The sequence below is a fragment of the Ascaphus truei genome, chromosome 3, assembly GCF_040206685.1.
Source record: "Ascaphus truei isolate aAscTru1 chromosome 3, aAscTru1.hap1, whole genome shotgun sequence".
In the NCBI taxonomy this organism is placed as follows: Eukaryota; Metazoa; Chordata; class Amphibia; order Anura; family Ascaphidae; genus Ascaphus; species Ascaphus truei.
The window spans coordinates 30,569,320-30,596,073 of NC_134485.1; the positions used below are offsets into that span (position 1 = coordinate 30,569,320).

The 26,754-nt window shown below is 42.7% G+C and overlaps 1 protein-coding gene across 1 annotated transcript; it reads left to right on the plus strand.

Moving 5' to 3' along the window:
- Positions 1-3,765: 3,765 nt before the first annotated feature.
- On the plus strand, positions 3,766-14,418 carry LOC142490625 (uncharacterized). The gene is made up of 4 exons (XM_075593041.1): positions 3,766-3,778; positions 11,834-12,139; positions 13,536-13,613; positions 13,979-14,418. Exons 1-4 carry the CDS (start codon positions 3,766-3,768, stop codon positions 14,416-14,418), a joined length of 837 nt encoding a protein of 278 aa, XP_075449156.1.
- The last annotated feature ends 12,336 nt before the right edge of the window (positions 14,419-26,754 follow it).

Consider the following 26,754-nt stretch of genomic DNA (forward strand, 5'->3'; position numbering starts at 1 on the left):
ACTGATGGCAGATACAATAGATATCTTTAAAAAAAAAAAAAGTTGGACATCTTTTTAGAAAGGAAAGGTATACAGGGAAATACCTAATAAATAAACATGAGAAGAATGTTGATCCAGGGAGAAATCTGATTGCTACAGTATTACTGTATTTAGAGTCATCATTGGATAATGTTTCACTGGGGTTTTTTGTTTGCCTTCCTCTGGATGAAAATAAAGTAAATACAAACATATACATATAAACCCTTGCTACACTCAGGTGGGATCGTTAGTAGCCCTGCTTTCCTCCTGACAGGGATTAGCTACTACCTAGCCGACAGCTCTATATGCTGGTAACAGGTTTGCCCCTGTTACAGTCCCATACTCATTTCAATAGTGTTAAATTCACGTTGCATGGCCTCAGTCACATTGCATTCTGGTACACTCTCCTGTACAACAAGGTACTGTATATAAGGTGTGTGCATGGAACATTGTTGCAGTGATGTGGAGTCCAACACTGAAAGTGACTTAAGGTGGGGGTAAGTCCAGCAAGAATACAGATAATCTTCACAATAAAGAGGAACGAAAGGCCAGGCAAGTGACTGAGACTCAGTCAGAATGCAGTGGAGCCTGGGACTTCCAGTCAGAATGCAGTGGAGCCTGGGACTTCCAGTCAGAAGGCAGTGGAGCCTGGGACTTCCAGTCAGAATGCAGTGGAGCCTGGGACTTCCAGTCAGAATGCAGTGGAGCCTGGGACTTCCAGTCAGAATGCAGTGGAGCCTGGGACTTCCAGTCAGAATGCAGTGGAGCCTGGGACTTCCAGTCAGAATGCAGTGGAGCCTGGGACTTCCAGTCAGAATGCAGTGGAGCCTGGGACTTCCAGTCAGAATGCAGTGGAGTCTGGGACTTCCAGTCAGAATACTAAAATGCTCAGTAAAGCTGAAGGGAAGGCCAGTGCTGAAAATGGCGTCAAAGCCAAAGTGGGGTGACATCCCACCCAACACTTTGTACATGCCTCATGCCACCATCATCTGACTGTACATGTCATCTACAAAGACAAGACTGGGAGTGTGGGATGCATCACGGTAAATCATAATCTGTGTTTGTGTGAGAACTGCCTATTCCTGACCATTTCCATACAACAACAAAAAAGCAAAACTGGGTTTTAATTGCAACCGCTGGTTATAATATCTGTTAATGGGTATCACCTGCTCCTCACTTATTGAGTTTAGTCACATTGAAGCTTCAAGGGCTTGTTCTAAGTGTCTGTTTGCTGAGTGTTTTTTCTATAGGGTGACGATGGACATGTCAGAACTTTATAAATAAAGTAAAATGCAAATATTTATTGCCAGAGAAGTCTGGGGAAAATTCCGGTCATCATCATGGAGTGTTTGGGGTTCATTGTGGGTATCAAGGCTAGATTAACAGTTGGATTGTTGAGTCTTTTACTGAAGTTTGTGTCTTTTCTATTAGTGAAGTCCTCTGTGTGATGAATGTTCTGTAATTTTGCCTGTTGTCTCTGTGACTAAAGTAAATGAGGTTGTCCTTGCAGTGATACTGAACTGCTTATTGAATAATAATTAATATCTGTTTTCTTTTTCTTTACAGAATTGTATACCACTCTGCCTCCAGGATTCATGAGGTTAAAGTTGAATGATCTCTTGGATTTGTAAAAAAAAGAAAAGAAATTACCGCGTTACTTTATGCAACGGGGACCCCCTGCTTCTCACCTAGAGGAGGAGGGGGAATAATTCATGTTTTTCAAACAGACAGCCATGTATGTTATACTAATACCATGTATGTTATTCTTGAAATAAACTGTATTGATCAAACATTAGAGCATTTGGTTTGATACAGCACAGTAATAGCACACACCGTGGTTGGATAACACATAGTTTAATAGCTTTATATTAAAACATATTTACTCTGGCACTAACTGCTCACCACTGGAAAAATATATCCTTTACAGAAAAAGGTAGAAATATCACTGAATGTTTGGTACATAAAACACCCCACTGCAGTAATTCTCTCACTCATTCCTCTTCCCCTGACTCACAAGTCACTGCAGAAGGAAAAAGGGTAGAAACATTGCCAAGCCATGGTTTTTAGCTTTGGAAGAACGCGTGACCAGATTGGAAGTATTCACAAATGTTGACGTCTGAAGCTATTGTGACCTCCTGTAAGTAGGCTTTATCCATGATACCTGGCGGTACAAAAAAAAAATGGTACACTGTTGGAGTAGATGGCAAAAGGGACAGGCTCATGCTAAGATAGAGTTACTGTACACAACATGAACACCGAAGTTGGATTTCCTTCAAATATAACAAAAGGTCCTGGGTGAGTCTAGAGATTTGCACCCCCCTCCCCCCCCCACACTAGACCTTCAGTGGTTTCTCAGGTCTTGGTTTCAAGGACATTTTTATTTTATTATTGCTGAATGCTCAGTGCAGAATCATTCCAGGGTGACAGATGTTTCATCTCAAAAGATTACATCCTCCAGCTGTTCTCCAGTCGCAATCCATGCATGTGCTTGGTGCACTTTTTATTTTGTTCAGATATCTTATCATAGCATGGGCTCTGCAATAACAATAAAATATGGTAAGAATGGCAGTGTTAAAGAAAAATTATAATGTACATTACTTGGCATTTCTAGAAATAAACTGTACCATACCTCACATGTCCAGAGGTCACAAATCTCGCCTCATCAGTCTTTTGCTGGACACTGCAAGATCATGCTTTTGCTGCAGAATATTCTTAATCTGTGCACCAGATCGTTAATCATTTTCCAGGCTGCTCTCACCCACCAGCTGAATAGCTTCACTGTGCACTAACAAAAAAAGGGAAGATTATAAAGAGAACCAAGTCATAACTGTTAAAAGGTTAATGAGAGGAAGAGCAGAGGAATGCTCTGTATACTGTAGTGTACTTACTTGGTTATGACCTTGCGGTTCATCCTACTGACCTTTTTCTTCCCTTGAGCATAATACCTAATGCAATGGAGTGTCAACTGGATTCCCCCATGTATCTATTTCGGTGTAATAACACAAGTTTTATACAATTATCAGTGTACTGATGTAGTAAAGCAAGAGTCCTACTTTTGACACCATGTCCTGATAGGCAGTAAATCACAAGTTCAGATTGACCTTATATTTGCACCTTCTCAGTATGACAGTTGCCCCAGCCAATGAGAAGTGACCAACATTTAATACCTTTCACAATAGATTTCCAATCAATTTCTTAATAACAAGCCCTGGTATGACCACGTTAGCTGTATATTTATTTGTATAATGTTTTATCTAGAAATAATACATTTAGAGTTACCTCTCATTTTCAAGTGTGTCCTGGGCACAGAGTTATGGTGACAATACATGGTTGCATTAGACTAACAGATGTTATACATTCAATTTACAGACATTTCATAACTTGAAAATAGCTTGTGTTCCATTTCATGGACAGTTAGAGATAATATGATTATGTGTGTAAGCCGACAGGAGGGGAGAGAGCCGGGACAAGTGTTGAGGTCCCAGTGGCTGTGGGGGGCCCAGCCAGCGCTGGAAATTGGGCCCACCCAACTTCTGCGTCCAGCTGCCGGACCTCTGTTTGCTGCCACCGGACCACAGCTCTCCCAAGCTGCTGCCTTCTCTTCCCATGCATCCTCTCCCTCCCGCCAGAAGCTGGGCTTGACTTCTGGGTACACCCAGCTTGCAGCATGCACCGGCAGGAGAGAGAGATGCCTGGCGTGGGAAGAGGCAGGAAGCAGCTGGCGAGAGCCAGGGCCCGTTGGTGGCAATGGCAACCAGAGGTAAGTGGAAATTGTATTTGGGAGTGGAGTGGAAATTGTAATTGGGAGAGGGCAATGGTGTTGTGTTTGGGGGGTAGGGGTGTTTGTATTGAGGGGGTTGTATCTGGGGTGTTGTAGCTGGGATTAAGTAATCTGGGATTAAGTTGAGTTAAGATTGTCACACAATACATACTTAAACAAAGTCTAAAATAACTTTAGTTAAAATAATCAAAATCATAGGATGAATAAGTAGATCGAAAACAGCATTTGTAGTTTGGCTAATGCCAAAAAGACTCTCAAACCATAATTGTGCATCCCTGTGTAATTCATGTATGATATTCATTATTTTAGTAGTATCGTGTAAAACGTTATCATTCACAGTGTCAGTAATGCCCAGCAATATCCTTACCAGTTGAACAGATGCACCCATAACTCAGATAGATCATTTTGTTAGCAACTTCAATTGGAGTGACAGTTAAACTACATTCAGTAGATTGTAGTCAACAGTCTTTCAACACAATCAACTGATACGATATACACAACACAGCCTGTTGTTGATGACTACAGCGATCTAGTTGTACTGCTTGCCATTTAGTTTGATTGCAAAACGCATGATCATCAATAAGAGTACCAATTTTAACCAGCGGGGTGAAAAAAGTACTGACACCCTCCCAAGGCGTTAGAACATGGCATCAAAACTACATCTTCCCATAATGATCTTATAAGATGATACATGATCTATGGCAAACTGGGTCAATTTTGTGCTTGCCTCGGCCATAAGGACTTTAGGCTATACTTGAAAACAAAAAGACAACAACATTTATTTGAGTAAGGATGATAAATCAGTCTGCACCTGTGTAAAATGTATCCAACTGAAAATTACTGTTACCAAAGCAATAAACGTCTCTCTCATAATTGCCTTTGCAGCTATAGAAGATTTCACTTAACTCTGCTGGAGCCAAATGTTCCAGCTACCCCCATCCATCTGAGCAATCAATTCCCCTATAGAGTGTCCAGCAATTAAACGTAATGTGTTCCTCAGGATCCTGTATCGATTGAATTCATCACGCCTATGCCCATACTTGCCCATCCTAATATACTGCGGTAGCCATAGTATTACTTCTTGATGTATCTGCTTTTTTTTTTTATACAAAAAGTGAACCAATCTTCTATATGTTTTCTGAAATTTGGTGTATGTGATGCCATTGCGATATTTTAACATAGCAAACCATTCTGTAGGCGTAATATTTTATTTATTTTATTTATTTATAAAAGATTTTACCAGGAAGTAATACATTGAGAGTTACCTCTCGTTTTCAAGTATGTCCTGGGCACAGAGTAATAACCCATGTAACCAATTTATATTTCATATATCTGGCTCCAGGCACTGGGGCATCTGCTTTAATTTGAACTGAAGTTCCTATTTCAAAAGGGGAATCCTTTACATGTACCTTATAGTATGTAGGACGAATATATTTAACCATATAACAGCTTGTGTTGTCTTGCGTTTGCATTCCCACACACGCAGGTCATCCTCTCACTTTGAACCACCGTGTTGCGGCTGCCTGAGTCCTTAGCTCAGGCAATTGTGAGATTTATTCATGTAATCCATTCTCATTCTTGGACACTCCTATGCCATTGTAAAACCAAACAAATGTAGTTGGATTTTTACAATAACAGCAGTTTCACCTGCTCTCCTTCATCCAAAATCACTATCAGTCTTGTAAAAAAATCTTTAAAAAAAAACTTTGTGTGCAGATACATATTTAAATTCATACCACACCCCGATCCCCAATAAAATGATGAAAACAAATGGGAAAATAATAATAATCCAAAAGTCCACAAAATGTCCACATTTTTGAAAAGTGTTCGAAGCCTTTGAACTTTCAGTAGCCTAAAAGGATGCAATTCCCTCATGCATCTCAATGGTCTGCACAAGACCTGAAAGAATGAAAAAAAAAGCCCAGGATCAGTCCTTATAGAATAATCCTAAAACTGATCATTGCGAAACGAATTCTTTTAAGTAATTGACTCATGAATATCTCAGCAAAGCAGAAAACTTAATGATTAATATATATTCTCTCATCTCTACATCATATCAAGATGACGGTACTATCTTGTATAATTTCATCACGTGACAACCTAAAGAAAAATGTTAAAGATTACAGCTGTGCCATGAATCACACTCTTCCGTCATAAGGACTTGTGAAAAAAAATTGAGAATATATACACAATGTTCCCTAGCTTGCCTTTATAAGGCATGTTGTATTCGCGGTTTCAAATGTAAACTTCAAAACTAAAAATAAAGAACAATTGTTAGTTACACTCAACCCTAAATCCTTCAATGTTATAAAGCGATGAGATATCAGATGAGAAGGAGCGGTTCAGTGAGTAAAGACACTGACTTTGGCACTGAGTTTGAAGCAGGGGAACCTTGTTCAATTCCTGTTGCCCGGCTCCTTGTGACCTTGGGCAAGTTATTTTATCTCCCTGTGTCTCAGACACCAAAAACATAGATTGTAAGCTCACGGGACAGGGACCTGTGCCTGCAAAATGTCTCTGTAAAGCGCTGCGTAAATCTAGCAGCACTAAACAAGAACAACAATTATTGTTATTATATTTCACTCCACAACAGGGAAGCACTATTTCTTCACATAATTTTCTTTTGAGCTCCATGTAACCCTTCCTGCCCGGCTTCCTAGGGATTATTGTATGATGTAGGGAGTGGTGCTCAAAAAATCACTTGTGGCTCTATAAACAACTTGTAGATATAATGCATAAGTGTCCAGATGCTATCAAAATGTCCAGTATATATAATAATCAGTATTGGCCTGAAAGGGATATGTGTCTAGTGGTGTCCACCTGACAACCACAAATTGAGACACACCAATAAACACCCAATCATGTACAGGCAAAATATGGAACAATTATGAGCTGTTACTAGCATATAACAGGGCACTTTGGCCCGTTACCTGCCAGCTTCATGACCATCCGCTAGCATCCAAGGCGGGCCGTCTGAAGTATTGCAGATCCAGAAATGTAGTTTGTAACAGAGCACAGCCAAACTTGGAAAATGAAAAAAAATCCAAGGCAAACTCCAAAGTAGCAGATCAGTTTATTGCAAGGACAGCAATAGATGGAGAGGATGAACGCACCTACGCGTTTCATGCCGGAGCACTTTATCAAGGTGTAAAGGAGAACAAATATCATGCATTTTTATACATGCATACAATGGCATAGGAGTTTGCCTTGGATTTTTTTCATTTTCCAAGTTTGGCTGTCGTTTGGTTATCGTTTGGCTGTGCTCTGTTACAAACTAAATTTCCGGCTTCCTACGTACAGATGGGCAAACTTTTTTTTTGCAAATTTGGATCCACCTCGGATTGGGTGGTTTATTTAATCTGCAGATCACTCCAAAAGAGAAATCCGAAATTGCAGGGGTCAGGGGGAGAGAGGGAGGGAGTGACCTTTATAATTTTATTAGCAGTCACCAGTTGTATATATATCGTGTCAGACCCAACAGGAATGGAAACCAACAACCACTGCTTTATTTTTTATCACTGTCACCTCATACTTTTGAGCTGCTCATTGCTCGCACATGTAGCTAATCTAGCTATTAGCGTATGTCACAGGTATCTCAGGTGTTCTCCACAAGGAACATTAAACTGTCAACCAGGAAGTAGAAGTGGTCTTTTTAAGGAAGCCAGGGGGAGGAAGCTACTACAGGTATATGCCCTCATGTTGGTGCTACATGACAGATATGCACAAAAATGGCTACAGTATAACAGAACAGGGGCAAACATATTCACTGTGCCATGTGTCAGAGTGCCAGACACATACTGAATTGAAATATTTTATTTTACAATAAATAAAACTCTACAAACTGCAGGACGTGATTCCACTTGCTTCCCACAGCACACAAAGTGTTTGGGTTGACAAGCCTAAGGCCTCGGACATGCTTACCGCTGGCGTGCTGATGCGCGCTGAGGCTCAGGGAAAGCGGGTGCTTTCCCTGGCCTTGCGGTTGCTTGTCCTGCTCGCCGTAAGGGGGCGGGCCGGGGGCGGGCACGTCACTGGCAGGGGGTGGGCCAGTGACGTCACGGAGCTGGTTCGCCCTCATTGGGCGAACCGCTCACGTGACCGGCCTGTCGCGCCGGCAAGTGGGGGAATTTTAAATTCCCCTAAGACCTGCGCTTCCGCAGTCATACAAAACTAGTACCTCACACTACCCTTTCCACGTGTAGGCTAGCTTCACCCACTCCAACGTTAGGCCGAGTTCAGGGTGGCTGCTACGCGACGTGCGTGCGCTTGTGTGCACGCGTATGTCTGTCGCAATTTTGGGTTTTTCGGTGGGAGTGTTCAAACTGAAAACTCAACGGGTGGCAAAGTGCAGCGTTGACGCTGCTACACTTTGCCGCTACAACCCGAAATGATATTTGGGGCGGCAGTCGCGTCACGTGAGCTGGTTCAGCAAACCAGGTCCGTGACACGTTCGCCCCGCCCCCGGCACGCCCCCAAACGCCGTGACCCAACTCCTGCAACCTGGGCACAGATCGCCGGGCTGCAGGAGCATGCGGGGGAGGCGCGGACGGACGCAAGCGTCCGTAGCTGCCACCCTGAACTTGGCCTTAGAGTAGCTGTTCTTGGTCTCCTATCTCAGGGAAATACACTTGGAACCTCACCCTCTCTGCTCTGCTCACGGAGAAAGGCTTCTCCTTTATTCTCCTGCCTGATGATATGCTTGGCTGCTTTGCTTGCATCCCCTGGGGCCTATACTCTGGAACATGTGGGCCCTACTTAACCAAGCTGAACTTCTCAGGCCTGTCTTCACTCAGGACCCAGGGCACACCTAACCATAAAGGGTGGTTCGCCAGCTTATATACCCTGGGGGTGGGAACCTTTACTCCCCCAGTCTCTGGGCAAAATTCACTGTTACCAAACAGTCATGCCACTGGTCACATGGCCTACTAGATCTTTCCAAGCTCTGAGTCATACCTCAAGTGCCTAGGATCTGCAACACTGTAGCCTAGCTAAGAGCAAGCTCACATGCAGGACCATGTGTAATGGGTTTAACCCCTACACTGCCAGAGTGCTGCCCGGTCCTGGTTTTAGCAAGGGGGCTACATAGATTATACAGGAGGCATTAAATCCCTTCTACTGTATGTACCGATCTATTTAAGTGGATATTGTCTCTTTTAGGGTGACTGCACCCTTAAAGAAGCCAACGTGTGATAGAATGCATTATTAAAAAAAAGCTCTAAATCAGGAGTTTTTTGTTCTACAAATATAAATATAGAGGCTGCGTTCATTGCTCATCATTTTGCTTAAATTACCTCTATGTATTACAGTAGATCTCACTACTAGGACAGTACATATTGTGGTTTGCTCACCCTCAGATCTGGTGCTTTTTAGAATTACATTTTCTTTTATTATTCACTTAGTTCTGTCTCTTAATAAACGTATAACATTTAAATTTACTTCGTTAGGTTAATACACGGGTGCGCAAACTTTTCCTCATGTGCACCCCTGCCTGTCCTCCTCAGCGCCTCGCACCCCCTCCCCTGCTCCACCCTGGCATCAAATGACGCCGCGGGGTCATGTGACGTCACGTTGCCATGGTAACGTGACGTCACGTGACCCCCGCGGTGTCATTTGACGCCGGGTTACCAGGACGACGCGTCGCTGGAAGGGACGTGTGTTATAGAGGCCGCGCGCAGTCCCCCAGCAGTTAATTTAAATTCCTGGAGGGAGAGTGCAAGACCTCTATAACTGCCGCCCCTCCCCCCCAAAAAAATCTATTGCGCCCCCCAGTTTGCGCACCGCTGGGTTAATACACCACAGATAAATTGTATTACATTAATGTATCCTCTATTTTGCAGCTCTTTGGAGGTCCTTTCTCATTGTTTTTAATTGTATATGTATTAAAAGTTACCTTGTCCAGGTCATTATATATCTCTATATATCTCTAAGAGGTTTATTACCCACTTGAAGAAGTTAGTAATACACCTCCTCTAAAGGATTGCCTTTTCCCTCTCTTCATATTCTAGTAGAAAGTAAATAAAACACGTTTTCTGACACACACACAAGGTGAAGAGGAAAGGAGTGATACAGGTCCATGGAGTTAAGCCAAAACATGGGATCGTTTGGCACAATACATTTCCACATTACTGAAGTCTGTGTGCCTGTATCACTCCTTTCCTCTACTGCTGTCATTGGGACTATTCCCTTTATGCTTACGAGCACCGTCTGCAAAGTATTTTTCATTTGTTTGCCTGCATTTCCCTCCTCTATTACACACAAGGTGAAGCACAGCTGTGATAGTGGTTCTAGCCATCAGCTGGTTTAGCTCACACTGCTAGAGCTGTGGCCTAGCAAATCAGTGGTTGTGGGTCCAAGTCCTAGTCATTAGGTTGATGCTTTAGCCTTATTATGAACTCAATATAGTTGTTATGGAGAACTAGAAAGTGTGGGCTCATTTAAATTTATATAGAACTGGCAACTGCTAATAAAATTAGAAATCTCCCTCTCTCCGTCTCTCCGTCTCTCCCTCTCTCCCTCTCTCCCTCTCTCCCTCTCTCCCTCTCTCCCTCTCTCCCTCGATTGTAGTCAATGGTGGATTTGAAAGAATTAGGGCCTCATGCAGTAAGCGTCGATTATGTGAAATCGGCAATCTTACCGATTAGTCATGTTATTGGCGATTTTTCCTCTCCGTATGCAGTAAGTGCCGAATACATTCAAAATCAACCCGAAAACAAATCCGCCCACTCTCACGATGATTATCCGATCACACACAGGTGTATCGGCGTGCGTGGCGGGGTGCTGTTAGGTTGCCCAATCACAAATCTTGCTGAATCAGGCGAAACAAGCATGTATTGGATTGCGCGCCATATTTAAAGGCATTGTGTACTGCTAATCATTCTCTGTGTTGTTGGGAGTGAGAGAGAGAGAGACGCACAGAGCTGGCTGATTGAAGATTTGCATATTGACTGAGAGACTTGTTGTGTATTGGGTGAGCTTTGTCCATTGTTGTTTTGTTTACATCTTTGTCTTGTTTTATATGTGGAAGTGTTTCGTGTGATTGGCTGTACATTTCTTGTCTGTTTTTTGTGAGTGCTGGAAGTATGCCCGCAAAGCGTGGGAAGAGTGATGCTGGTGGGAGTGGGAGTGCTACTCGTGGGAGTACGCGTCGGAGTGAACGTACTGTTCAGGGGAGTGATGTTGCTGGTGCACCGAGTGGTGTTGCTGGGAGTGGGAGTGCTGTTGCTGGGAGTGGGAGTGCTGTTGCTGGGAGTGGGAGTGCTGTTGCTGGGAGTGGGAGTGCTGTTGCTGGGAGTGGGAGTGCTGTTGCTGGGAGTGGGAGTGCTGTTGCTGGGAGTGGGAGTGCTGTTGCTTGGAGTGGGAGTGCTGTTGCTGGGAGTGGGAGTGCTGGTGCTAGGAGTGGGAGTGCTGGTGCTAGGAGTGGGAGTGCTGGTGCTGTGAGTGCTGCTGGTGGCGCAGTTGCAGATGGGGTGGATGGTGGTGGCGTGCTTGCTGGTGGGCAGCTTTTGGAGGCTCTTCCATTGGAACAAGGAGAGTCCAGTCAGCACCAGCCAAGCTCTGACCCTAAACCTGCTCGGAAGAAACGTGTGGAGAAGCCACGTAATCCTCGCTTCAATGACCAGGAAAATACAGCTCTTGTCACTGGCATTCTGGAGCACTATGACAGTATATATGGACATTTACTAGGTAAGTGTACCTTTACATTTATTATTCAAATACATGTGATCCTAGGTCATCTGAGTTTTGTTCATATGCAAATATGGGTTCAGAATATCTTTCTATGTTAATTAGTCTGGAAACACAGCTTTTTATCATGCCTTACAAGGACAACTAATCACAGGCGGTCAATTTGCCATAACTGCATACAATATGAATGCAACCTTGCTTACATGTATAGGTTTAGTAGTGAATGCTCATGTGCTTCACATATTACACCTAAAACAGCATGTTTGCTATCTCTTGGAACAGCTAGCAGTGTAGGAAACTGGTGCTTCTATTATTATTAATTTACGTCATATATTTTATATGTTTTTCAAGGGCGGACAAGTTCAGCAAGCAGAAAAGAAATGTGGGACACAATAGTCATTGGTGTCAATGCGTGTGGGAATCATGTGAGGGACAAGCGGAATTGTCACAAGAGATTTGATGATATTAGGTCCAAATTGAAAAAGAAAATACAACACCAACGCGTGCATGCTACTGGCACTGGAGGTGGGCCGACACCACAACGTCTCATATTAAGTCCATTGGAGGAGCTGCTTCGGGCAAAATTACTTCCCGTCGTCGTGGAAGGCTTACCTGGTGACCGGGATATTGGAATTTATCCCTCACAATTTCCACCAGGTGAGAAATATTAATGTACTAGGCGTGTCGTTGCTTACAGTTATTTTGCATATTTACACTGCTTTTTATACTGTCTTCACAATATAAGCATACCTGCATCTATATATGTATATGTCTGATTCTGTATATATATATATTTAAAAATAGACATATATGTTGTAGTCTTACTAAAAGCAGTAACTAATATAGCACGTGCCATTGCGTGCTCATTTACATGTGAATTCCCAAAATGCATTGCTGCAGTGGAAGCAATTGATGGTGGGCGAAGATGGGGAACAACAGGGGTACACATGTGTAACACATGTTAATGAGAAATTATTACTAGCTACAGGTACAGAACATAAATATGTATAATATTATTGTGTATTTTATTTATTTTACTCCGACAAACATGACATTACTGCCTATTTTAAGCATGCATCAAATATATTGCATGCAACGGCCTACAAACATCACTTGCACTAACACATCTATAGTTGTTAATGAAAAGGTCCATTTTTGCTTTAAGTCATATACAGACAGCATAATGAGGCACACGTATCATATGTTATGTCATTGTTTTCATAACTTAAAAACTGCACACGACTATTTAGCTCATCTACCATTGTGTTAAAGCAGCTGCAATTAATATCTCATCACAGCATACACTTCAACAGAGGGGGTGGGGTTCAGCACACACACTAATTACAGCCTCATTTTAGGGTCAACATAGTTCACACCATTTTCACCTGTTTCAAGTAATTGAAAGGTGTGGCTGATTAGGCTTTTTGGGGAAGGGAATACCGTTATTACAACCTGACTAGCACAACTGAAGTTAATCACACTCATTTGAAAGCTTAACTTTAGCTACTAAATGCCCCAACAACTCATTACTTATCAAAGCGTACGTCACACATTAGTTCACTCATATCTATAGTTGAACTACTACTATCAACGACACATTATCACACACTGCATGTGTTGTCTTGTTGAGTCACAGCCACATTCAGGTGTGCCACATCTTATATTAATGTACCACACATATCCTCTACCAAAAACAACACTTTTTGCAATATGACCACCTTCATGATAACCATTGTGAATGGTCATCTCATGATAGTTATGTACATTATGATACTGATATCACTACACAACATATGATTTTTATGTACAAATTTTATCTATTTATCCTCACGCATTACTGCAGAAACATAGTATGTTTTATGTTAGGGAGCTCAAAAGTTCTAAGTACACAGGCATGTACATTGTTATTACAACTATTTATGTTCACTTTCACACACACATTTTGGGTTAAGGAACTGATGCTGTTACGTACTCATAAATACAGAACATACAATAACTGTTTGTTCAATATTTACACATGTAAATGTAAAACTTATGTTATTGTTATATATAGTTGCCCCTGAAGGACATGTGTCACCTGAGACGGAACAAGTGTCTTCACCTGGGTCAGCCAGCTCAACACACCTAGAAGGTGAGTGTATCAGTTGGTGGCCATATAATATGTGCTCTTCTATATGTTATGTTGTCATGTTCATTATTTGTTTTGCACATCTTCTTTAAATAGGATTACTTAGTGTCAGTGAAAATGAAGTGTAAGGCAACATGTATTGTGTTAGTGATGTTAACTATCATGTAGGAGTTGTGAGTTTACAGCAAGTTTTCATTCACTCATATTTCATACTGAGTCCAAACATTATTCTTAAGTCAAGGTAGTTTTTAATGTGAGGTTATAAAACGTATGGAAACATGTTAGTTGTTACTTATGATACAGTAGAATTACATAGTAACACAGCAGAGATTAACATGCCATTTAATAATGTGTACATTTATTTGTAGAACATGATGAAGAGGATTATGATGATGATGATGATGATGATGCCGCCGCCGCCATAGACACACAAATACAAGCAAGTGACCATGAAGAGGTTCCAATTGAAACTGTTTTACCGCCAAATCGTCCAGCAAATACCACATACGATGCAATTGTAGCTTCTGAGGGAAAAATTGTGGAAGCAGAAAATCGTCGCCATTCTGACCTGATAACAGTGCTGGAAAGGATGATTGCACTGCAGGAAGAAACAGTTTCACAATTGGCACATCTCCACAGAGTCTTCATTGAAGTGCCTAAACAGTTGCAAAAAATCAACACCTCATTCGAAGCATTAGTTGTTCAGCAAACACAAGCTAATTACTGGAGAATGACTAATGTACCACAATTCAACACCTCACAGGCAGGATTCAGTAAAATAGGGAGTCCAACTGCCATTCTGAGATAGAGAGACAGAGCTGCAGCCCTGGTAACAGTGAGAGGGTTTACCGAGAGACATCCCAGGTTATAGTGAGAGGATCAACAAAGAGACAGCCTGAAACTCACAGAAGTGAAAGTGGAGGCTTGTATGAGACTGCTAGCCAAGGATAGAGAAAGTGAGAGACAGCATCAGGAACACATTTTCTACACACAGAGAAAGAGAGATGAGAGGAGCCCAGAGCAAGAGAGAACAAGATACTTGCTGAACTGTTAAGATGTGACTGGATAACAAACAGCTGGGAGACCTGTCCCTGAGAACCTGGGTATCAGTTGTGAATGTACACAGTACATGCACCTCACAAATATACCACCACTAACAGGCTTGTTGCCTTTAATAATTTTTTGTGTTTTTTTTAAACCATATATTTGAAATCTGTACAAGTGAAATGTATGTTTAAAAAAAAAAAATGTTGCCTTCTCGCTGATTCAACACACACATCCGGTTCCGTTCATCAGTCCACACATTCCCCATGAGACGGAAAATTCTCTCCACACATGCATTTGACACAGGAATCGACAAAACATATTGTACAAGTTTCAACAGATTTTGAGCAGATTCCTTGCTGAAGAACGAACACCACTTGTCAAGAGATGCTGTTCGTTGAAGGAAAGTGAACACTGAGGCACCGAGTTTGGCATGAAGAGGAGTTTTTTTTTTCTAGTGTGACAACATCCAAATTTCAATCATTTCAAGAGAGGGTGATTTCTTTACATTAGCAAGGCTGAAAGCCCCAAAAGAACGATATGATGAATTGTTGAAAGCAAACCACTTCTCCGGGTAATTGAGGGCTCTTGAGTAAACTTGCAGTGGTTCTGTAGTGAATTTGTTGACCAAATGATCAGACAAATAGTCGTTGCACAAGGCAATTTTGACCTCCATGCCAAAAAACTTGTATAGCCTGGCCTTCGGCAGCTATTGCTAATTCTGGGCCTTTCCTCTGTCAGTCCTGTTAGAACAGGCAGTGGAAAGGTTAATTCCTTCAGTTGGCCTGTTTGTGAGTTTCAGCTCTGAAGTATTGTAGCAATATTCAGAGGCGGGCCTAAGCAACATTTGAATGTGTTAATCCAAAGGGTGGATATGGGTTGGAACACCCCCTAATGTGTGTGTGTGAGTCAATCGGTATCCAGCTTTGAGTTGTAATGATTCAAAGCTAGAAACACTCCCTGAGGATATTCAAATTGAGACATATTCCCAAATTCAGTTAGTGATCAGGAGTCTAGAGAGAGAGAGCTGAGAGAGATAGGAAGACAAGAAGAGGTCTCCCCCTCTTGCCCCACCTGGGTAAGGAGGGGGGGGGGAAATTCCAGCTGCCATGAGCAGAGAGGCAGAGATTACACCATGCCTGTGATATCATGCTGTATGCTGTCTGCACACCTATGCTGAATAAAGATCCACAGAAAAGAAGCTGCTGTGTGTGTCCCTGTTCCTGTGTATGGAGAATGGAGTGTCAGTGGGGGTCTCTCCTCTGGAGACCCCAGGGGATCCCTACTGGCAGGAGGCACTGCACCACCCAGAGAGAGCAAGGTAACCTGTCCCACACCACCTCCTGTCCCTGTCCTGGTTCTCTCCACAACACCACGGAGCCCCCAGCCCTCCTGTTTGCCAGCAGGTCACAGCACCCAGACCACTCAGAGTGACCAGAAGGAGTGTACCCCCCCAATCTCATGTCGGGTGGGGTACCATAGAAGGGTTACAATTGGAGGCGCTGCTGAGATATATGAGGACTGCTCCCCAGGACAGGACAGGTTTTTCAACGGGACAGGTTTTCAATGACAGAGGAGACCATGCAGCAGTTTCAAAGACTTTGTATGCAGCACAGAACAGCAGCCATAGACTCTGCCGTGAGGGAACCCCTCCTTGAAGCTCCCCCAGGGAGGGGGTTACCCTAATGAAGAAGACCTTGCTGTGGGACTATTCCTGGTGGCTATGCACCAGGGAGCGTACGTCTTTACATGCACTTCAAGGGGACAGAGGCTGCTCTATGATTGCATAGGGAACTTTGTGCACGCATCTACATTACCAAGAAGAAAATAGGGGCCGGTTCCTGAGTCTTCACCAGGGAGCTGGCTGCCTATTAATGGCACTGCAGCAGGGGCGACTGACCTGAGGCGTCCCCAGGGAAGTGTGGCCACCCTCCTGTACCCACAGCGGAGAGTGAGGGGGACAGGGAACTCTGGGGATTACGCCTATGACCCCTGTGCACCCCATCTAAGAAGAAAAGGGAGGCAGGTCCCTGAGGCTTCACCAGGGAGCTGGCGGTCCCTTAATGGCACTGCAGTTGGGGCGACTAACCTGAGGCGTCCCCAGGGAAGTGTGGCCACCCTTCTGCACCCCACGACGAAGAGAGAAGAGAGGGGGCAGGGACTACATGGACAATGTCTGTAGGTCCCTGTGCACCCAGCAGTAAGAGTTACTGCCGTCCCTGTGCGAGGCGTTCCCTGATGCTACCCCAGGGTGCGTGATACTCAAAGATTACAGGGACTGAAATGTATTTGTGGCTCCTGAATGCAAACGGAGACCCCACTGTGCTGGACTATGTTCAATCTGGCGTTTCCTGCTTCTACAGGGATGTCATGTATTTTGTGCTCTCAAAATGGCGGCTCCAGCTCTTCTGGGGGCCGCATGGACTCTCTTTGTGCTCAAAATGGCGTTTCCCGCCTTACCAGGGAAGCCATGTGCTGTTCTGCAAGGATTTCTGCATTTTCCAAGCTTGTGCTGCTCTTCAGCTTGCAAGAAAGTGCGGGAACTGTTCAAACCCCACCCCCTTTGCTTGTTCTGGATTGGACTATCCTATCTACCAGGGGGAGGAGCTAAGTGTGTTCCACGGAGCAACAGGAAGTGAGGGGCCAGATGCACTTCCACTTCAAACACTACCCTTCCGGTTGATCCTTTCCTCCTGACATGCAGGGAGCGGAAGAAGTCCCGGGAGGCCCTTCAGGCCCAGGCGCTGGCTGAAGCCCGCTGCTGTAAGAGCAGAGGAAGGAGCAAATTGAACTTGACCCAGGACTGTGCCATTGCTCCTCCCGGGGAGAGTGCCCTGAACGTGCCCCTAGAGACTTTGGTGCTGGCCCCTTGTCACCGGAGGCCCCAGTCCCTGAGTCATCTGCCCCTTCTGCCCCGCATTCCCCATCCAACACCAGTCCTAAGGTGCGACCCTTGACCCCCCAAGCCCTCTTCACCTGGAAGCCCCGTTGCTCCCTATGGACAATATGATTTTATGTCTGTTATGCAATTGGAAGGGTCTGTGCATTGGGGGGGGGGGGGGGATTGTGAAAAGATGGGCTATGAGTTCCCATATCTACCTAATGATACTGGGAGAATGATCAGGAAGCCTGCTCATTACTATTAATGTGTTCTATTACTGCTGTAGTAGAAATGGTTCTGTTTAGTTAGTCACTGTATTGCCATGTATCTGTGTCCATGCAGTAGTGAGTATGTCAGTTCTGTCAAGCTGGAGTGCATAGGAGTTATTGCATTTCAGCTCATGTAATTTACAGGTGTTGCTCAGCAAGGTAAGGGTTATACCTGCTGCAGTCCAAGCCGGGACGGTTGGAGTTTTACTAGAGGGAGTATATAGCCTGGCCTTCGGCAGCTATTGCTAATTCTGGGCCTTTCCTCTGTCAGTCCTGTTAGAACAGGCAGTGGAAAGGTTAATTCCTTCAGTTGGCCTGTTTGTGAGTTTCAGCTCTGAAGTATTGTAGCAATATTCAGAGGCGGGCCTAAGCAACATTTGAATGTGTTAATCCAAAGGGTGGATATGGGTTGGAACACCCCCTAATGTGTGTGTGTGAGCCAATCGGTATCCAGCTTTGAGTTGTAATGATTCAAAGCTAGAAACACTCCCTGAGGATATTCAAATTGAGACATATTCCCAAATTCAGTTAGTGATCAGGAGTCTAGAGAGAGAGAGCTGAGAGAGATAGGAAGACAAGAAGAGGTCTCCCCCTCTTGCCCCACCTGGGTAAGGAGGGGGGGGGGGAATTCCAGCTGCCATGAGCAGAGAGGCAGAGATTACACCATGCCTGTGATATCATGCTGTATGCTGTCTGCACACCTATGCTGAATAAAGATCCACAGAAAAGAAGCTGCTGTGTGTGTCCCTGTTCCTGTGTATGGAGAATGGAGTGTCAGTGGGGGTCTCTCCTCTGGAGACCCCAGGGGATCCCTACTGGCTGGAGGCACTGCACCACCCAGAGAGAGCAAGGTAACCTGTCCCACACCACCTCCTGTCCCTGTCCTGGTTCTCTCCACAACACCGCGGAGCCCCCAGCCCTCCTGTTTGCCAGCAGGTCACAGCACCCAGACCACTCAGAGTGACCAGAAGGAGTGTACCCCCCCAATCTCATGTCGGGTGGGGTACCATAGAAGGGTTACACTTGTCATCAATGTTTTTACTCAAGGAATCTCTAAATGTTTCGATGACCAAATAAAGGTCACAAGAAACTGTTGACCGGTTCTCCAGCTCGAGCAATGTTTCTTGAAAAGATGACATGAAAAAGTGAGTGAAATAAAAGGTACAACTCAGAAAAGTGGGCAGAATGTTCATACTGATGCAGGGCAATGATCAGAGCCTAGTATAAGGAAGTATGCTTTCAGTGGCCTCCTTTTAGTAGCAAAAGCTCAACTGCCTTGAACAAACTACGCCACCACGTTGGAACATGCCTGATGACCTCGAGGAACATGACCTCATAAAATGCAAAACATTCTCGTTTTTTGGAAAACTCTGTAAAAACTTTCTCTGTCAAAGCCTTTTTTGCACAGTTGTGAAAAATATGGTTGTTGCAGTGAGCTGCAAAAAATATTTTTATTTTCTTGACTAGCTAATTCTGGAAAACTAAATTGTTGATGCCATAGTTAATTGAATCATTCTCTGCTCCATATGCAGAAAAATGTGTCCATGACAATCCTTTCTCCTTAAGCACATGACACAGCAGATCTTTAATGGACTGCAAGTCTTCGGTTGCATCTTCATAAAAATCTATGATTTTAAAGCACATTCCTTCTTGTGGGTGAAATACTGAACATACACAGGAAAAAACTTTGCAGTTTCCTTTGTTGGATGCATCTGTAGCAACCGAAAATGGCGTACCATTCTGCAAATCCTTCAACACAAGCACCATTGAGAACGGATACAGAACCATGTTAACAACAGCAGAAGCCTTTGTGCGCACAGCAGTTATTTTCTTGACAATTTGCAGTCTGGGGTAAGAAAAGATATGTGATGCTTCACTCCATGACAAACGTGGGTCAACTCAGCAGCAGTTACTTTTACACTCTGTGAACAGTCTTTCGTGACCAAGAAAGAAATTATTCTCTGGGGAGCAGCAGCTGCTTCAAAATTTTGTACATGTTTCTGAGACACAGCATGTTGTGCTAATGCCTTAACACCATCGTACGCCACGGTAAAGGATACAATGCACAATTTACATCTGGCCTTAGTTTGGTCATTGTAACATTTGGCAACCCAAGAAAATTGGTGTTCACCCTCGGAATTATACAGACACGTTTTTCTACTTTTCTTGGGAGGTGTTTTGAGGGTAAATGCCGTTCCTTCTGTTATCCTTCATTGTAAGCTTGATTAAAAGTAGGGATGTCTTTTTCTTTGTTCATTTTTGATTATACCTTACTTTACTTAAGTTAGCAAGAAAGCAGTTATAGTCAGGGACTGGACTGCTTAAACTTATTATTATTTTTTTTACTTTGATGGTGTTTTAAGGAGGAAAAGACAGGGCTTTTTTTTACACCAGCACCATGGCCTCATGGATGAAGTCTCTGAGGACGGGGAGATCATACATAAGTGTGAGGGAAAGAAATTGGGTGCATGGTGTCTAGGAAGTGCCCACAATGTGTTGAGTCAGGACAGAAATTTCCAAGGATTCCTGATTCCCAATACTGTACCTACATATACCTTCCCTGTCTCTTCACATACTGATTACAATTATTGCTTTAAGTTACTGACATATTTATGAACAAAAATCTACAGTCCTGATAACATATTGTTAGCAGGTCTTGTACATTGCCTCCCTTGCACTGTAATCAGTTGTTGAGATGCTTGTGATTAGGATTATCCCTGGACTGCAGTCCCATTATAGTCACTGTGGTTGCGGAATGGGACATCTTGCCGCAGACACTAAGATAAGGGCATATTAGTACTAGGAGTTAACTTTAGGGTTAGGGGGTTACATTTTTAGGGTTAGGGGACTGGGGTAATGTTTTTAGGGTAACGGCTTTTTAGGCTAAGGTTAAGGGCTTATCCTGGTGGCAAAACAGCCATCTTGAGATGTCCCTGTGGCAAAGTGTGTGACGGCTAAACGCCAGTGGCGACATGGCTATGGTTGCCAGTGAAAGGTTAGCCTGTGATATGCTTATAGTAAAAACGTTTATAGGAATCAGTAAAACCAAATGGTAATAAATAGAATGAATATGCTATAAAGTAAACACTAGGAAAAATAGTGGTATTCTGCACTCAAAGTAGACACAATGCTATATGATATCCAGAATTTTACAGAAATATTAGTAGTCTCTTATATACAAATATTAAATATAAGGAATAAATGTAGAGCTGTGATATACAAGTGAAAACATCAATTTAGTGGAATAAAGTATACTTATCCACAGCTCTCAATGTCTAGCACACAAAATGTTTAACATTTGAAATAAAGACCACTTACGCATGATAATACAACCCACTCCCTTTTCATCATCCTTATCTCACACCACCACCCTCCTCATCATCTCACACCACCACCCTCCTCATCATCATCTCACATCACCACGCTCCTCCTCCTCATCATCCTCTCACATCACCATCCTCCTCATTTTCATCTCACACCCCCACCCTCCTCAGCATCTCACACAACCATCCTCCTCATCTCACACCTCCATCCTCATCATCTCACACCACCATCCTCCTCCTCCTCATCATCATCATCTCACACCACCATCCTCCTCATTTTCATCTCACACCCCCACCCTCCTCAGCATCATCTCACACCCCCACCCTCCTCATCATCTCACACAACCATCCTCCTCATCTCCCACCTCCATCCTCATCATCTCACACCACCATCCTCCTCCTCCTCATCATCATCATCATATCACACCACCATCCTCCTCATCATCATCTCACACCACCACAACTAGTCTACTACTACTACTACTACTACTACTACTACTACTACTCCTACTCCTCATCTCACACGACCACCCTCCTCCTCCTGATCATCATCATCTCACTCACCAGTCCTCCTCCTCCTCATCTTCTCCCCTCCCCCATAATCCTGTTAAAATGTCTTACCTGTGGAGGTCCTTCTGGCAGACAGTGGCACCGAATAAAAACAAAGAGTTGAGCGAAAAAATACTGTGTATCAATAAAACATTAAATAAATATTCAATGTTACGTAAGTAGGTATAGTGTCCTGTGTTTGGTGCAGCAGTGGGGTAGATTCGATCCAAATCCACTATAAAGGAGTCCAAAGCAAACTCTCATCCTGGTGAATATATAAAAGAAAGCAAAAAACTAAAAATAGTGTAGCACTGTTGTATAAATTGCAATAAACCGTAGAAAATATAATAATACTACTCACATTTTATGTGAGCAATACAGGCATTTCGGTTGTTCCGAGTAACCATCTCAGATGGTGTAGTATATCATCCACTGGAGGGACAGGATACACCCAGGAAAAACAGAGCAGAGGACACAGGGATAATGTAGTAACTTTATAAAGAATAGTAATAAAAACAGAAAACACTTACAGGCAAGTAAGTAAACATTGACAGTAGGACCCCCTGGGTCAAAGAGAGGGGGATAAGATCCAGGAGAAACCCTTCTTGTAGCAAACCCTCGTGGTGGCCATCCACAAACAGTCACTCCAAATGTGGGTTCAAATGTCCTCGGTGATCCTCCACAGTACCTATGATCAGGTCAGTTTAGATAGGTTTTTCATAGTGTTGCCCTACGCGTTTCATCAGACAAGACTTCCTCAATGGGCATAATAGTCCTAACCCTAAATTTCTCTCTCTTAAAATAGAAGAAATGTGCGCCTTTGTGCCTCCTGGTTGACGTCACTCTAATTGCGTGTCACCCGCTATACTTCCTCCGCTGGCATGTGCGTTCCGGCAGCGTGTGGCATCATTGCGCCTGCCCACCTGCTCCCGGCCAATCAACAGTGCTCCATGTGCATATCGGAGATTTCCGTGTGTCAGTACACGGATATGCATTCCCCCACACTCACAAATACAGAGAGGGCAGTGCATTGCTAGTGACCCAGCCTATTAGGCAGTGTATAAATAATCAACGCAAATGGCGCACTACAAGGAAGAGATACAGATAGCATATTCATAAAAAACATATAAATAGCTAGAAACACACAAAAAATAAATAAATAATAACCTACTCCCATATTATACTAACTTCTATTTCACAAATAAACCATTAAAAGTAGCTTAGCTTGCATTTTACTAGCTCATAAAATCCTATAGAGAGGAGGCAATGTAATCATATAAACCACTTCATAATATTAAGACATTCAGAATTCAAGAATAAAATACATACTGGTACTGATGAAGATTATGCAAAAAAAAGCGTTAAAATCGAAATCTACATTTAGACCTTTTTGTTGTAGTGTTCTCAGCTCATATATCCAAAAAGATTCTCTTTGTGATAGCTGCTGAAGTCTATTGCCACCTTTCCAATGTGGCAAAACCTGTTCATTCCCCAAATAAATTAGACCCTTTGGATCTGAGTTATTATATTTTTTGAAGTGCAGCGGAACACGATGACAGTGGCACCGGAATCAGTCACAGCAGTCGGTCGCTTGTTGCTGGTGCAGCGGGGCACCACCCCCCGTCCTCTGACTCAGACGCCACTCTCCGCATCATCAGATGCCATCATGCTGCCCTCTGCTCTAACATGCACTATAACTGCTCTCTCTGCTGTGTGCATCTCACTCCTGGCCGCCCCACTCTGCACTCGTGCATCTCACTCTGCTCCCGGCCGCTGGCCACCCAACTCAGCTCTCACGCATCTCATTCTACTCCCGGCCTCACTAAACACTCATGCTGTCCGCCGCCATCGACACCAGACACTCAGACTTGCTCAAATTCCTAATTCTTGAAAGATACAGATGCAGCCACGAGTATCCGAACACTTGCCTGGGAAAATCTGGGGCAATCTCCCAGTAATGCTGCAACATTTCTGTGACATTTCTGCAGACAGACTAATGGCCTATCGGATTAACACAGCGGGGGTCCCTGGCAGTCTCATTCAGTTTGACTGGGACTGCCTGGGACCCCCGCTGTGTTATTCCAATCGGCCATTAGTCTGTCTGCAGAAGTGTCACAGAAATGTTTCACCGATTTTCCCTTGCAAGTGTTCGGATACTCGTGGCTGCATCAGTAGTAGTAATTACCTACTGTATAGTAATGTTAAGATAACTGTAATAATGTTTAGTATTTTTTACCTCATGTGGTGAAAGATAAAGTTGAACAAATTTAGCTCACAAAGAGAAAAAAGTACAGAATATATGAATGTTTCCAAAAATTTATAATTGTAATTAAGTGTGGGCACATTCATGGTGTTTTGATTCGAAACATGTTTTGTGTTTTTGAATTTTTTCAAATTATGGAAGACACAAAAATAAGCAGGAATGTTTTTTTTTACCCTTTTTTGTCTTTTTCAAACTTTAATCTTTTTTTACAAGCGTTTTTCATTCGCATACTCAAATGTTTGACCAATTTATAAAAAAACAAACCCTGAAAAAATAAAATTAATCCAAGGATGATCCTTTCGTGGGTTTTGGCTAGAATTTCACTTGTAATTGAAAGTTTATTTCGAAGTTCAACCTAATACTTCGTAACAAGGTTCAGATTTCCATCCCATAAATCTTGACTTAATTTGTAATGAACTAGCATGGAGATTCTTTGCATGTGCTTCTGAACAACTTTTTGAACACTCAAAATACCTCTAAAAACCAAGATATATATAGGTGTAAAAAAAAAAAAAGGCATCAACAACTGCAAGATATCAACTACAGTACTTTCAAAATCAATATGACATACAGAATGCTTGAAATATTTTATCCATATAATTTATACCACTGATAACATTCAAACTCTAATGCTCTTCTCCAGGGTCATTTTTTTCCTTTGGTCAAAAAAAAATGTTGACGCATGCGCTGCACAACACATCAAAATTGGTTTTATACATTGGCGCAACAAGACACAGGAATGTGTTACTCTTCTGTAAATCACTTTTAGCAGAGCTTTATACATAGGCCCCGTGGTTTAACATGATATTGACAATGCCAAGTATGTAATAAGTAATTTAATAATGGACAATAGGAATATTAAGCCCGCATGTTGGACAGCATACACATCTAAACGGAAATATTTCTCATAAACCACTTACTTGGTTACTTGATATATTTGCCAGGCACTTTCACATGATGGGTGTTTCAGTGCGATAGTACAGATGCAGCCACAAGTATTAGAACTCTTGCCTGGGAAATTCTGGGGTAGTCTCACAGTAAATGCCTCAACATTTCTGTGAGATTCTTAATGGCCCATCGGATTAACAAAGCAGGGGTCCCTGCAGTCCTATTCAGTTTGAATGGGACTGCAGGGACCCCTAAACCCCTCCCCCCCCCGCTGTGTTAATCCTATGGCCATTAAGAATCTCACAGAAATGTTGAGGTATTTACTGTGAGACTGCCCCAGAATCTCCCAGAATCTCCTAGGTAAGTGTTCTAATTCTGGTGGCTGCATCTGTACTTAGATCGGCATAACCATAGTTGAATGAATAACCCCCTCCCTTCTTTTAATATACTCCAGTTCTTTTAAACTGTTCAGCAAAAAAAAAAAGTATTTGAGGAATTTAAATCTACGTGACTCTTTTCACACCCTGCCTGAGCCTGAAAGAATGTACACTGCTGAAATACACAAGATGTTACATAAAAAGTAAACTCCTACATTGCTACAAAAAACAGGGGGGGGATTGCTCCTTGCTCTATTATGGATCACTCTTCATCAATAAGAATGTTTGATATGAATCAGATGCCGACTGACAAATAAATGACAGCTTGGTTTAACAGGTATATTAATAGGTACCCTATTGGATAATTAACTTTAATAGAAATGAAAAAGGAGGTGTCGTAGCCAATGGTATTGAAGGTCAAAACCATTACAAGATGCATTTTTATTAACAAAATTCCCTTTGCTAAAGATGATAAGTTGATATGCTGAATACCAGATAAATGAACTTTAGCTCCATCAAAAGAGACCCAACCTTCAAAAGGGCATATTACCCATCTGAGAGAAGCTCATGACAGAGTACAGATGTTCAGTTTTTGCTGTAGAAACAATGATGCTGCAAGCTTTAGAACCTCACCGTGAACTCTGCTAATGCATCAAATACTGTACATGTTGTAAATCAAACCAACCTTCTTGTAATTTTCATAGTATCCAAATTGAGAAGAACCCTTTGCTCTGACCAATGGGGAGCTTCTTAAACTCATGTTCATATGTAAATCTCTCCCATGCAGTGCTAAATGCTCAAAGCATGGAAGTAACAATAAACATTTAAGAATCACCCATTCACCAGCACTCACCTGCGTTTATCATAAAATCTCAAATGCATACTGTCTCTGTCTCTCCTGAAAATGTAGTCTTCCCTTCCACTCAGACATGATTTAACTTTTTTTTTCTTTCCCTCTCTCACAAACCTTATTTCAGTGTCTGGATTACAAACACTTTTTGCCCCTCCTTAATGGGAACTCTGACTCACAATTTTTTTTTTGTGGATTATAAAGCGTAACATTTGTCTGGTTCTTAGTCCTTAGTCGAAAGTTTTGCACATCTTTACTTTGTCAACTAACTGAAAAAAAATATAGCGCAAAATACAACAAATTAATTTATTACGTTTGCATGAACCTCTAAAACATCAAAATGCATCGGTATATTTCATTTCCTTATTCCAAATACTTTTGTTATGATTACAGGCCATTCTCATAACTTTTTAATATTGAACTAACCCTATTACCCTCGTGCTAAACAGCAATTGCCATCAGTCACGCCATTCAAAACTATGCAATCCACATCTTCTCTGAATAGTACAATGTACTGGATACAGGTCTAATGCTTAATTTATCCATTCGAGTTTTCTGCATCCAGTTGCTGCTAAAATTACTCCAAGAAAATTTTGGGGGCTAGCTGGAATTTGAATATGCAGGCGCTTGGCAGAAAGAACCATTAGCAACTATCAGGAACAGATTACTGATCTTTTCATCTATAATGTACACACTTTTA

Bases quoted from the DNA above. Each gene is read 5' to 3' on its own strand.
- LOC142490625 (XM_075593041.1), top strand. The intron at 12,140-13,535 runs GTGAGAAATATT...TGTTATATATAG, and splicing joins TCCCTCACAATTTCCACCAG to TTGCCCCTGAAGGACATGTG. The intron at 13,614-13,978 runs GTGAGTGTATCA...ATTTATTTGTAG, and splicing joins CAGCTCAACACACCTAGAAG to AACATGATGAAGAGGATTAT.